General features: G+C 39.6%; 1 protein-coding gene across 1 annotated transcript in view; it reads right to left on the bottom strand.

Annotated features, from left to right (window-relative positions):
• Pkp2 (plakophilin 2) overlaps nt 1-14,701 on the bottom strand; it is a 61,001-nt gene that overhangs the window by 19,408 nt on the left and 26,892 nt on the right. Inside the window, exons 5-6 of the mRNA XM_036197690.1 lie at nt 13,745-13,952; nt 7,791-7,968 (exon numbers count right to left, since the gene is read on the bottom strand). Coding sequence (XP_036053583.1) covers nt 7,791-7,968; nt 13,745-13,952 — 386 coding nt within the window. The remainder of the gene's footprint in view (nt 1-7,790; nt 7,969-13,744; nt 13,953-14,701) is intronic.

The following is a 14,701-nucleotide window of genomic DNA, read 5'->3' as shown; positions in this document are numbered from 1 at the left end:
AGAAACTGGAGAAGGTAGAAGATGGAAAAATTTCCATGCTCATGGATAGGTAGGATTAACACAGTAAAATTGGCAATCTTACAGGTTCAATACAATCCCTATCAAAATTCCAACACAATTCTTTCCAGACTTTGAAAGAACAATACTCAACTTCATATGGAAAAACAAAAATCCCAGGATAGCTAAAACAATCCTGTATAATAAAGGAACTTCTGGAGGTATCACTATCCCTGATCTCCAACTCTACTACAATGCTATAATGATAAAAACAGCATGGAATTGACATAAAAATAGACAAGTGAACCAATGGAATCAAATTGAAGAGCTAAAAGTAAATCTACACACCTATGGACACCTGTTTTTTGACAAAGAAACCAAAATAGAAATACAGTGGAAAAAAGAAAGCATCTTCAACAAATGGTGCTGGGCATAACTGGATGTCAACATGTAGAAGATTGCAAATAGATCCATATCTATCACCCTGCATAAAACTCAAGTCCAAGTGGATCAAAGACCTTAACATAAATCCAGATACACTAAATCTGATACAAGAGAAAGTGGGAAAGAGCCCTGAACGCACTGGCACAGGAGACAACTTCCTGAATATAACACCAGTAGCACAGACACTGAGATTAACAATCAAATGGGACCTCCTGAAACTAATAAGGCAAAGGACACAGTCAATAAGACAAAATGGCAGCCCAAAGAATGGGAAAAGATCTTCACTAATCTCATTTCTGACAGAAAACTGATCTCCAAAATATATAAAAAATTCAAGAAACTAAGCATCAAAAAACCAAATAATCTAATTAAAAAATGGGGTATAGATCTAAACAGAGAATTCTGAGCAGAAGAATAGTGGAGAAACACTTAAAGAAATGTTCAATATCCTTAGCCATCAGGGAAATGCAAATCAAAAGGACCCTGAGATTTGATTCCATCTTATACCAGTCAGAATGTCTATGATTAAAAACACTAAAGGTGGTGGCACACACCTTTAATCCCAGCATTCAGGAGGCAGAGCCAGGCGGATCTCTGTGAGTTCGAGGCCAGCCTGATCTACAGAGTGAGATCCAGGAAAGGCGCAAAGCTACACAGAGAAACCCTGTCTCGGAAAAAACAAAATAAAACAAAACAAAAAACAAACAAAACAAACAAACAAACAAAAACCCCCACTAATGACAGCTTATACTGGAGAGGGTATGGAGCAAGGAGATCACTCCTCCACTGCTGGTGGGAGTGCAAACTTGTATAGCCACTTTGAAAATCAATATGGAAGTGTCTCAGAAAATTGGGAATCAATTTACTTCAAGACCCAGCTATATCACTCTTGGGCATATACCCAGAGGATGCTCAATCATACCACAAGGACACTTGTTCAACTATGTTCATAGAAGTGTTATTTGTAATAGCCAGAACCTGGAAACAACCTAGATGCCCCTCAACTGAAGAATAAAGAAAAGGTGGTACATTTATACAATGGGATACTACTCAGTTGTTAAAAACAATGACTTCAGGAAATTTGAAGGCAAATGGATGGAACTAGAAAAATATCATCCTGAGGTAACCCAGACCCAGAAAGACAAACATGGTACGTACTCACTCATAAGTAGGTATTAGTTGTAAAGGATAACCATGCTACAATTTACAGTCTCAGAGAGGCTAGGTAAGGAGGGTCCAAAAAGGGATAATGGAGACTATTGGGTCTAGCCCCTCAATAGTCCCCTCCCAAGGTCCAGGAAGAATCTAAAACCAGCTAATAATTTAATCTTTGAAGATAGAAAATGAATCTATGGACACAAAACTCCTTAGTCCATACACTTTATTATTCTGAGTTAGTTCTCTTTCTACAAGCTTCTATTCTGCTCTTATGTCTAGCTCCTTTCTTGTCTGATTTCTCTCTACATTTATCTGTTAAATATAAATTAAAGATAAGTTCTATCTTAATTTTCTCATCTTAATTCTGCCTCATCTAGGTACTTCTCATCTTGTTCTTAGCTATCTCATTCTTCCCCATCTGGCTCTTCCTCATCTTCCATCTTGTCCCTTAGTTCTCTCTTCTAGCTCTTCAATCTAATTCTTCCCCATCTCAGTTTGTTCCTCTCCAGTTCTTACCCATCTAGTTCTTCCATTCTCTTTTTTCCTCTCTCCTCCTCTTAGTCTCCTTATTCTCTCAGTTCTCCGTCCTCAAGTCCTCCACTCCTTTCTTCTTCTTTGTCTCCTTAGACCTCTAAATTCTCTCAAGCCTCTGAGGTGTGCAGTTACAAACCCAAGCTATAGCATCCTCTAGAGTAAGGTCACCAGGCTTGAACTCTTACAGGTCATAAAGACTTTTCCTTAGGCAGTGACCTTTCTTTTACAACCCAAATGAGTGCTAATGATCAGTTAGTCAAGAAGGGAATTTATGTGCTCAATCTATGGGGGTCTATTAGTAAGGTTGAATAAGAAAGGGGGGGGGGTCTCACCCTAAACTACACAAGAAATAAAGTTATTGGCCTGACCTAGGAGACAGGTAGTTTTTTTGACCTTGGATGCTTGATAGGTATTTTATTTTATTATTTTATTTTATATTTTATTTTATTATTTTATTTTATTATTTTATTTTATTTTATTTTTTTGAGGCAGGGTTTCTCTGTGAAACAGTCCTAGCTGTCCTGGAGCTCACTCCATAGACCAGGCTGGCCTCGAACTCACAGAGATCCACCTGCCTCTGTCTCCCGAGTGCTGGGATTAAAGGCATGCACCACCACTGCCTGTCTTGATAGGTATTTTAGATAAATACACTGTTAGGAATTCTAGGAAGCACACATAGCATTACAAGAAAATCACTGTAGGAACCAGCTAATATACATACAAAAGCTAAAATATCACCTAGACTTCTTAAGCCATGACTTGACCTTTGGAGAAGTCCTTGACTTTTCCAAGTAGTAGCTCTTGTGATAGTAGCTGAATTCCATTACGTTTTCCTGCAGCTTAAAGCAAAGGGATGCATGGATTTCCTTGGGAAGGGAAAATAAGAGAGATCTGGGTAGACTGGGGCTGGCGGGAATGTGAACGTCAGGCTTGGAAGGGGTGGGCACAGGAGAAGAGCAATGAAAGAGAGATCTTGATGGGGAGATGCATTTTGGGGGCAGGTAGAAATCTGGTGCAAGGGAAACTCTCAGGAATCTACAAAGATGATCCCAGCTAAGACTCCTAGCAATAGTGGATATATAGCCTGAACTGGCCATCTCCTGTAATCAGATTGGTAAGGATTGTACGAGCGGGGGTGGGGGTGGGGTGTGTGTGTGTGTGTCAAGATCATCACAAGGGAACCCATATAAACAACTAACTTGGGCTCACAGGAGCTCACAGACTCTGGACCAACAGCTAGGGAGCCTTCATGGGAACTACCTTGTACATATGTGTGACAATTGTGTAGCTTGATCTATTTGTCGGAGCCGGGCCTGTCCCTAATGTTTTGGCTGGCTTCCAGGAACCTGTTCCTCATACTGGGTTGCCTTGCCCAGCCTTAATACAAGGGGAGGAGCTTAGTCCGACCTCAACTTGATATGCCGTGCCTTGTTGACACCCATGGGAGTCTGCTCCTGTCTGAGCAGAAACAGAGGAGGAGTAAATTGGGGGGAGGGAGCAGGGAGAGGATGAGAGGAGAGGAGGGAAGGAAACTTCAGCCAGCATGTAAAATAAATGAATAAACTTAATAACAATAAATAATGTTCTTCAAAAAAAATCAAAAGATAAGTTGCTGTCATTAAAGAACTGCTAAGATTGGTGACTACCCTAATGACATAGAATTGTCATTCAGCAACTGGTGGAAGCAGATACAGAGATCCACAGCCAAGCAGTGGACTAAACTCTGGGAGTCCAGTTGAAGAGAGGGAGGAGGGATTATAGAAGCAAGGGGAATCAAGATCATGAAAGGGAAACCCACAGAGACAGCTGACCTGAGCTCCCAGACTCTGGACTGACAGTTGGGGAACCTGCATAGGACTGAAGTAGGCCCCCTGAATGTGGGTGACAGTTGTATAGCTTGGTCTGTTTGTTGGGCCCCTAGGAGTGCGCCCAGGATCTGCCCTTGGTGCATGAGCTCTTTGGAACCTATTCCCTAGGGTGGGATGCCTCGCTCATCCTTGATGCAGGGAGTAGAAGCTTCATCCTGCCTCAATTGATACGCCATGCTTTATTGATTCCCATGGGAGGCCTTACCCTTTCTGAGGAATGCATGGGAGGGGGGTGTAGAAAGGAGGTGGGAGAGGAGGGAGGGTAAACTTTGGTTGGTATGTAAAATAAATTTTAAAAAATTAAAAAAAAAAAACTACTATGGTAGGCTCTACTGGGTCTTCATGACTAAAGAGATAATTACTCCAAACAGGCCATCCAGCCAAATTTGTATTTCAGTAGTAAAATGGGAGAGATCAATCTATATGATTATATTATCTTATGGTATTAAATAATAAAAATGCTATAAACTGTAAAATATTTTAATTAATAAAGGTTTAAATATAAAATTGAGATGGTTATATGTTTACAGAATGAAAACTCAAAGCCTCCTGTAAGTTATAAAGGTCTGGAAAACTTATTTGAGGTACACAGAAGATCAAAGATAATATAATGACATAGTTTGTAGGGTCTAAGAAAAGCAATTACAAAATTCTGGTTAAAATGTTTATTTAAAAATATTTAGCTATTAAAATATTATATCAGAGTTGTAAATATCAGATTGTTGTAACTGATCTTCTGTTAATTCTCATGTGGAACCTACACTACTTTCTTTAACTACACTGAGATATCACACACTATTCCTATTTGTCTTTTATGGGTCTACATAAATGTGTTCCTCTCATCGGAATGACCCATAAGGCTTATGGCTCAGGAGTCTGGGAGGGGTGGGATTACATTTTTCCAAACATTATCAATTTACTCACTTGAGTTTTTCCAGTTTCTAATCACCTGAGGTTACCCCACTGGATAGACATTTTTCAATAGGTAATGACAATCCAGCATCCCAATTTCAAAATGGAATTCCCTTTTGGTGGCACGTTCCATGGTTCTAAAGAACTCTGTGCCTCTGAATGATGTGCTGTTTGACTTGTCCTATGGTAGTCTGAATGGAAATGGGCCCCATCGACCCATAGAGAATGGCATTATTTGAAAGGATTAGGATGTATGGCACCATTGGAACAGCTGTGGTCTTACTGGAGGAAGTGTGTCACTGGGAGTGGGGTTTGAGGTCTTAGAAGCTCAAACCAGGCCTAGTGGCTTTCTCTCTTCCTGCTGCCTTTGGATTTGGATGTAGAACTCTCAACTACCTCTCTAGCACCATGTCTGCTTGCACGCTGTCATGCTTCCCACCGTAACAACAATGGACTAATAAACCTCTGAACTGTAAGCCAGTCCCAGTTAAATGTTTTCCTTTATAAGAATCGCAGTGATCACAGTGTCTATTCACAGCAATAAAACCCAAACTAAGACACACCCACTTGCTCTGGATGAAGACAGCTTCCTAAAATCCCCCCATTGGCCACATCCTATTACAATGTCTCCAGAGTAAAGGCTCAATCAAACTTCTGACTGTCAGCCACAGCCATGGACAATGTGGTTGTCTAAGGGACAGTTGGAAAAGATAAACAACTGTCACACAGACATCTTTATTTGGACTCACTGTTAGTGTTAACCCTGCATATATATTGGGAGTCCCTCTATACCAAAAAGTGGTAGACATTTCAAAACTACCTGTATCAATTGTTCTATAATTGTGTAGAGTCCCCCTCTAAACTGACCAAAGATCTGTAGTACAGTTATGGGGATTTAACCCTTTATATCCTTCAACCTTGATTCAGTATTATGACTGGAATACTTATGTTGATGATCCTTTTGATGATACTAGAAGGCATTTATTGGTTTAGGGGATATAGGAGTCTCATGGACATTCAGACATGAGTAAATGCATGTCCTTAAAAAAACAAAGAGGGGAATTGTTGAGGGCTGGACTGATCCAAGGCTTTTCCTGAAGCCTGATGTATATAGAGAGGGAACATAGTTCCCTGTTTAAAACCAGAAACATGCTGGACATAAGTCGGTGCTTGTGCAAAACCTCCTGACCCCAGCTTTTGTCTTCTCCATTGTCTATCTTTTATCCTCCTCATCCTCTGGCACTTCCCCCTCATGATGCTCTCAATGAAGAAGGACCTACTGGTCCAGGTAAGTGGAGTGAGCTGAGGGAAGACAATAGAGCAAAGAAGTGGAGTATACTGGACAGAAGAGCACAACTATGGAGAAGCAAGGAGATAAAGAGGGAGTGGGAATCAACCAAAATGAAATAGATTTATGAAGACTCCATATGGAAGCCTATTTTATAAGCTAATTAAAATATAAAAATAAAGGAGTAGTTTGCATTAAACTGTAGGAACAGCTATAATTTAGTGTGCATGCTACCTACTTATTTTTTTATGTTAAAATAATCAGCTTTTGCAAACCAAGTATGGTAGTAATCATCTGTGGCAGCTACAGGACATGGGGTACAGGGTATAGCAGCTTTCACTTTCTTCATGGAAACACTCATTATGGCTGGTGTGTAGCGACAACATGATGTCCCTCAGTTGCAATGAAATGTCAACAATCGCTTGCTAGCTCAGCACTCACACTTGTCACCTTTACTGACTTGGATTTCACCACCCACTGCGAGTCTAGTATCATAGTAACTTTCCTATCACTACTATATCTTTCTTCTCTAATCCATTCTGATCAGTGGGTTTAACATGGAACGCCAGCTAATTTTGCTGACAGAAAAAGGAAAAATTAACTCCTTTCTATCACTCCCAATGACTCTGCAACCTGTCCTTAGATGGTGTTTCCAGCTTCTATTTGATGACTTTCTACTACTCCAAGCTTCATAGGCTGAAGGTTCCTTCAACCTAAGGGACTGTGTATGCTAAGCAAGACTCCATCCTGAGCCTCAGCCCTTTGTTCTTGTTAGAACTGACTGTTCCCCAGTTTTCCACATATTTCATTTGTGCACTCATTCTATCCAAATACTTTATGACTACTCTTTATTTTTTCACTGTGGTTTATTTTACTATTTTATTTAAACCAAGATTAAGTACATTTATTATTTAGTTATGTATCCTTTGTATAATCCCCAGTAGCGAACATAATGTTTTAAATAAAAGTGATATTTGATATTGTATTGGCTGGTTTTATGTCAACTTAACAAGCTAGGGACACCAAAAAGGAGGGAACCTCAACTGAGAAAATGCCTCTATAAGATCAGGCTGACGGCAAGCCTGTAGGGCATTTTCCTAATTAGTGATTTATGCAGGGAGGCCCCAGTCCATTGTGGGTGGTGCCATCCCTGGGCTGATCATCCTGGGTTCTATAAGAAAGCAGGTTGAGTGAGCTAGTAAGCAGCACCCTCCATGGCCTCTACATCAGCTCCTGCCTCCAGGATCCTGACCCATTTGAGTTCCTGTCTTGACTTCCTTCGATGATGAACAGTGATGTGAAAGTGTGAGCCAAATAAACCCTTTCCTCCCAACTTGCTTTTAGTCATGGTGTTTCATCACAGCAGTGGTAACCCTTACTAAGACAGGTATCTATCAGTGTGATTAACTAGACAGAAACATCTTTCTATAATAAATTTTCTCAGTTACCACCCAAGCAGAGTCTGTCAAAACTAAACTACATAATTAGAAAAAGGATACAAAATAGAATACATTTTGACCTCTCTTTGGGTGTCTAATTGATTACATCTTCTACCTAAAGGGGTGGGTGGGGGCACAAGGTGGCATTACCTTAGGCATCCAGTGACATTGTAGAATATATCAAAATCCAGCAAGCCATTTGCTTTGGGGTATTCTCCTTCAGGCCACCCTGAGAAGGGGATGATGACACTTTCTGTCAGGGTGAGCAAGGCTTCTGTTATCATGAGATGCTTGAGTTTGTCACTAGATGACAAGTTCCAGAGCAAACCTAGAAAAACAGCTACAATGAGAACAGTGCTCAACACTCAAGGCCAGACCACCAGGTTCAGAACTATGAATGGGTACTTAAAAAAGGATGCAAGGTGTGAACCTGTTTGGAGCTCAGTTGATGCTAACAGAAACTGATTCCTAAGAACAGTTATCTATTGCTTAATATGCAAAATCATGCAGGTTTAAATTAACCAGGAGTGTGAATAAAATAGCATGAATTTGAAATATCCCCCATAGGATCATGTTTTGAAGCTCACCTCCCATTTTGGGAGGCTGGCTGGAGGAAGTAGGTCACTGGGGCAGGTCATTAGTGGACTCTTATCTCTTGCTCCTTCCTTTCTCTGTGTTTTCCACCATTGTGTAGAAGCAGCTCCATGACTCCACTCCCATCACGATGAACTATATCTTGATGCTCTGAGCCCAAATAAACTCCCTTAAGTTACTTTTGTTTGGTGTTTTAGCTCAGCAATAAGGAAACTAACCAATGTATACATAAGCTTTTATTGCTATTTACTTTACAGACCCTACCACAAAGCTGACCTCATACTCTGATACCACCACAAAGCTGATAACATACTCTGGGGTCATCAACATGCAGGTGAGAAACAGCTGTCCTGTAACTACTATTTCAATAGTTTAAAGGATTTTTTTCTTTCCAAGAAACAAAGGGAGGCAAGTAATGTTCCTAACCACTGCTCCTCACTACCTGTAAAATCGACCTGCTGTTTTCTGTTCCATTCATGCAGAATGTTTTTCTCTATTCCACTGCAGAAGGCTGATCAATACTCCCAGTTCATGTTCACCTACGGCTGCCCACAGATGGGATTTGTGCTAAGCTTCATTTAACTTCTTTTAGAGTTTGGCAGTGAAAGACAAGGAGCATTTTATCTCTTCACAATGTTATGGTCAGGTACAACTTTCACTTTCCCCTTGAAGCCATTATTAAAGGGAAAGGTTTTATAGCCAACCAGGAAAAAAATTAAAATAATAAAATACCAGGGTTTTCAGGGCATTTACAGATAGAAACTGGAGCTTGGTGCTGAAAAGAGAAAATCACATATACACGTAGGATTTTTTAAAATGTAGCTCTGGTACCCAAATACTTCTCAGTGGAGGAACTATGGCCAACTCCCTGTGGTGACAATGGTTCTGCCCATGTGTGACACTGCCTTGCTCTTTTGTTCCCCAGTAGGTTGCTCCAACTCACTGCCATCCAGGAAAGGGCAAAGGGAGGCTGGAAAAGAGAAGGTGATCCTTCCTTCCCATCCTCCTGTCAGTGATTCCTACTTCTTAAATGCGCTGCAATGAGAACATAGGCATCTAGGCTATCTACTTATGACAGGTGGTACCACCAGGGATTTTAATAACTGAATTAATGGTCTATGTAGTTAAAGCTCTGTAATTATTCAACACTATGTGTATTTGGTCCAATCAATTAAAACACATCAGGCCTACTGTCTCAGGCTTAAACAGTTGCTTTGGTCGTGTACAGTAATTAAGTTTTGAAACAGCAACCAGATTTTCATGCAGCCTATACACAGCTTCCGTTAGATATGGTCACGGGAGGACTGATGTCTGCTGAGAACAGGATTTCTGGACTTCAGGAAGTCTTTTCCTGATCAAACTAGTGTTTGGGGTTAGTCGGGAGCAGTGTCTCAGCCGTGGGTTCTGCAATACAATGACTTCATCCCTCTCACTTCATCTTAAGAGGCCCTGGAAGGGGACAGAGAGAATAACACTCAGAAGGTCGCTGGAGACAATGCAAAGGCAGGCCTGAGGTTGAGGTTTGGTTACTAAGCTATGAGAGAAAAGAGGAGAGAAACAGGAGAGAAAGCAAGAGAGAAGGAGGGGGAGGGACAGACGGACAGGACTTCCTTGAGTTCAAAATAAGCAAACAAACCAACAAGCTTGTCTGCCTGCCAGTGGCTTAAAAATCTGACACACAATGAAGTTTCCTCTTTTTACAAAGAACCACACAAAGCACTCATAGTGCAGCTTACATAAAAACCAAACAGGATTACTTTAAACAAAGGGAATGGAATTTTCCTTTAACAGTCAATATATATATTCTTTTTAGCTTAGCATGCTACATTATTTTTACAGAAGTATATAAATTTAGGAAGTTTTGGTGTAATTAAAAAAATTAATGTAAGATAATGTATAACTAGGTCATGGCCACCAAATTTCTGGGTGGCATGGCACAAGAAGAGTATTCTTTGGAGATACAGTTATGCACAGACCCTTCTGCACATGCTCACACAAACTCAGTAAACAAGCAAGTAAAAATAGGGTAACTATTCCGCACAAAACTTAAAGATGTTAGGGCTACTACTGTACATGGGGGTGCTTGTTACAGACCCTAAGAAAGGCTGAATTAAAGGGATGAAGAACACCCTCTGTGATTATAGGAGGCAAAGCTAGAATTACCAACTGAAATTTTAAGGAGGGAAACTTTGGGGGACTACTCTGTAGAAACCAGAAAGATCTACTTAAAAGATCCAGCTTTATAACTGGGGTCAGTAGAAAATTAGCCCACTTCTTACTGAAATGTTGAGAAGGATTTTAATTCTTACGTTAGTGTTTATTACACCAGAATCTCAAAATGGATTAAAAAAATTCATATTTCTTAATGTAAATTCCGGGGACAGGGTGGAAACCAAATCTATATTATACAGTCTATGAGACTGATTAAGATTTCAATGATGGCAGTGAGTTGGGAGCCAAGTTGAGTGATCTTTAGTACCTTTAGTAGCCTGTTATTAACTACTATGTATGGCCTAAAATCCCTGAGGCTTAGTTAAAATCCTTCTGGAATATACAGACTCCAGTTTCTACCAATTCAAAGACTAAAAATGTCATCAGGTAGTATCTAAGATTTCCAGAGACTTCTTCAGTTAGCTTTAACCCACCTACCTGATGTTTGCACCAATGTATTTAACAAGTACCTTGATTTATGGTTTGTTCTGTTACTATCAACATTTCATGAAATCATTATCACACTGGAACATCTGGAGTAATATATATCTGGATTCAGGTCATGTCAGTCATATCTGGCTCAGAGAAAACTCCACCCGCTTTGGGATGAGAGCCTTGCTTTTGTGTGGACAATTAAGAAAAATTTTCTAGCCCAGTGGTGGTGGCACACGCTTTTAATTCCAGCACTTGGGAGGCAGAGGCAGGGAGATCTCTGAGTTTGAGGCCAGCCTGGTCTACAGAGTGAGTTCCAGGACTACACAGAGAAACCCTGTCTCGAAAAACAAAAACAAAAAAGAAAAAAGAAAAAAATTCTTTCTGGATAAGGTACATTTGCTTATAATCCTGACACTTGAGAGAACAAGGCAAGTTCAAGGCCAGTCAGGGCTACTCGGCATACCTAGGGAAACAACACGCATCCTTAAAACCCCCAAAATTTTGGTACCAGGAAACCAATGATCTAATGAGTGCTACTGTATAGCCTCATGACTCAGAACAGATATCACTAACTGGCTAGACTACTGAATCAGCAACATAGTATTTAGGGTTTAAATTTTTATTTGTCTCTATTTTAACTTCTCGTTAGTTTACTCACAGAACCTAAGTTTTCTCAAATTTTTTTCTTTTTCTTTTCCTTTCTTTCCTCCCCTACCCCGTCAGGTAGGTCTACCTGATTTCTACCAATAGGTTCTCATTTTAGCCCAAAAGAAAAGGAACCAGATTCTGGTCAGTGATAATCTGATACATAACAATTATAAGGGCTATAAGAATTCCACTATCCATAAATTTATGACCAACTGTGATGATATAAATAACTGACAAACTAGCAGAGGCAGTGAAGGGTCTTACAGCTACTAAAGCACATGTTTTACTAATATTGCCCACTACCAGAGGAAATATAGCTATTTAAATAAATCTCCTTTAACTTTTATATAGCAAAATACAGATTTTTACATTGAAGGAATCTTGCCATCTTGACTGAAGAGTAAGGATCAGAAGTGCCAGTGGTACAGACAAACGAGCAGGGCCAATAAAGGGAAGACTCACTACAGGCGTCTTACTATGCAGATGTGTTTATGGTAGAGCAACAATTCCTTTCTAAGGCCTAGAAACCACTTATTTAGTGGTTCTAGAGCTAAAGAGAATAACTTAGAACAATTAGTAGCAAATGCCAAAGTATCAATTTAGTTCAATTAATAAATTAAATGCCCTCCTGTAGAGGTCTGGCTTATACTCCATTTATCAGCTGTACATATATCCCATAATGCCTGGATGGTTTCTGTGGCAACAGCATCACAGAATGCTCTTTGACTTTAGCCTTCTATCATCTGTACAGGAGAAGTATGGTTTGATGGATTATTTTCTCAAAATAACTTCCCTTTCCCAATTTTCCCTGCTACTACGTATCCTAACCCAGTCACTAATTTCCAGGATTGCTGGTCATGACCAGAAGCTTGCTCCCACCTCCCTTCTAGTCATGTTTACTTTGCCAAGAATAACTATCATTCTCCTTCAAAATACCACTAAGACCCTTACATCTCTTTAAAGACCCACAGTGAGACAACAAGTGTCTTTTCTGACTATGAAGAGGAGAATATTCTTGATTTTCTTATGGTTCATTGCTACATGAAGAAAATGCTGTGCTCTGAAAGATAAGTGTGGTCTTTTATCACAGTCTTTATGTTCTATTTGAACAGATGGAAAAACAAAATAATTCCCCAACCCCAGGCTCAGTGCCTAACACCAAACGTATGCTCTGAATGTTGGCTGCACAAAGGCATCACTGTTAATTTCTGCAGATATTCCTATGTAAGTGACAGACATGAGAGGAATCATATGGGACACAGCATGTTGACAGCAGGGCAGCTTGGTGCTACCCTTCATATACTTTATACTGTTAATATATCAAAGTAAGGGCTAGGTAACCCCAGCTCAGCATGTGCAAGGGCCTAGCAGAGTTTATATATATATATATATATATATATATATATATATATATATTAGGATATATTGGTAAATTTTATAGAAAAAAAATAGATTTGTTTAGCAGCAAGCTTGTCAAGCATGAACAAGGGCCTGGGTTCAAGCCCTGATAGTAAGAAAACAAGTATTTGCCAGAACACTGGTAAGTACTATTATTAATTCTTAAAGCCTTTTGATAACTTCATTCTTTGAGCCACAGTTTCTTTGACAGTAAAACTGAGGTTTAATACCTCATAATATCTCAAAATCTAAAGTGATTTTGGTGATAACTACATTTCAAAATCATTGGAGCTATGGAGGCTGCAACAAGCAGTGTCCAGGTAACAGAAAGATACGAAAAATGGCTCTTAGCATTTTGAATAATTTGAACAATGAACATTCATGAACCTATCCATTTCACTCCTCTCACAGATTCAGAATGCTGACTGTTGAATAAACACTTAGACGGACATGCTTCTTCCCATTTTCCTTTAGAATGTTTTGAGACACCCGGGGGAACATCACATCCTCACACATTCTCAAACCACAAAGCTGGCTATGAGTGAAGCTAAGTAGAATTTTCACATAGTCAACCTTGTCAAAAAGTTGTTTTGAAAACATTTAGTCATAGGTGTACAGTTTCCAATTTAAAATATTGAGCAAAATCTTCAGAATATTTTCTCCTTCAGAAGAAAAGAGTTCAGATTCTGGATATAGGCCAAGTGGCGTAGATCAATGATCCTATTCATCACCTGTTCCAGGAAATTTAAGAAAAACATGTGACGTAAAGCCCCTGGCTGGTCTCTGCATCACTGGGCTCTTACTGGTTAGGGGAATACCTGTTATTTGCTTTTTTGTCTCCAAGTCTCTGGTCTGCTTCAGCACCTGCAGTAGGCGAGGTACTCCACTCAGTTCAGCCACCTCCAGCTTGTTGTCATTGTCTTCAAATACCAAGTTTCTCAAGGCTCCACACACAGCCCGCTGGACATCTTCGTTCTGAACTCTGAGCAGCTGTAGGAGCTTAGGGATGCCCCGAAGCTGATTAACCTAGGGAAGAAATAAATGTATATACCCTCTACTTATTAATTTTGGTGTGGCATTAAGACATTCAATATCTTAGGATTCCTAAGATTCACTGATTATCATACTTGTCAGTCAACAACTATATGTGGCACAATCTGAGACTCGTACTGTACAGATTACCTGTAAAAATCTGTCAATGAGCTTGAAGAAAAAAAGGTTAAGTAACAAAGGATGGGTAAAAGAAGTTTAAATAGAGGGAAAAAATTGTTAATAAAGCCTTGAAAACAATAAAAATAGGATAACCTCAAATCTGGAGACTAGGAAAGTTTGATGAAAGAATACAAAATTATACAAATTACGTGAGTACTTTTTCCAGAATAAAGTTTTGTAGTTAAAATGAATAAAAATTACCATCAATAGTAGGAAAAATGCTTTTATTGTGGCAACATTAAGAGCCTTGAAACATACTTCCAAATCTAAGTTACTGTCAGCTGCTTAGAGTATTTAAAAGGATGCCATAAGCTACGTGAGAATTTGAAGTGAAAACAATTATACCTTTTACTGTGCTATTTAAAAACAATTCTTCTACTCATACATGCAAGGAAGAACATGCATGCTTTCTACTAAGAGAAAGAGCCACAACTAGGAAGGGAAGGAAAAATCAGATCACATAGCTGAGTATGTGAGTACACGCCTTAGGGAACTACAGCATGCAACCCTAGCATCTGTTCTTCACAACTGGACGCAGAAGGCTACAAAATGAGACCCAGTCT

Source organism: Onychomys torridus, chromosome 8 (genome assembly GCF_903995425.1).
Source record: "Onychomys torridus chromosome 8, mOncTor1.1, whole genome shotgun sequence".
Lineage (NCBI taxonomy): Eukaryota > Metazoa > Chordata > Mammalia > Rodentia > Cricetidae > Onychomys > Onychomys torridus.
Note: the sequence above shows the minus strand (reverse complement) of the source record. Positions and strands in the feature narration are given on the sequence as shown.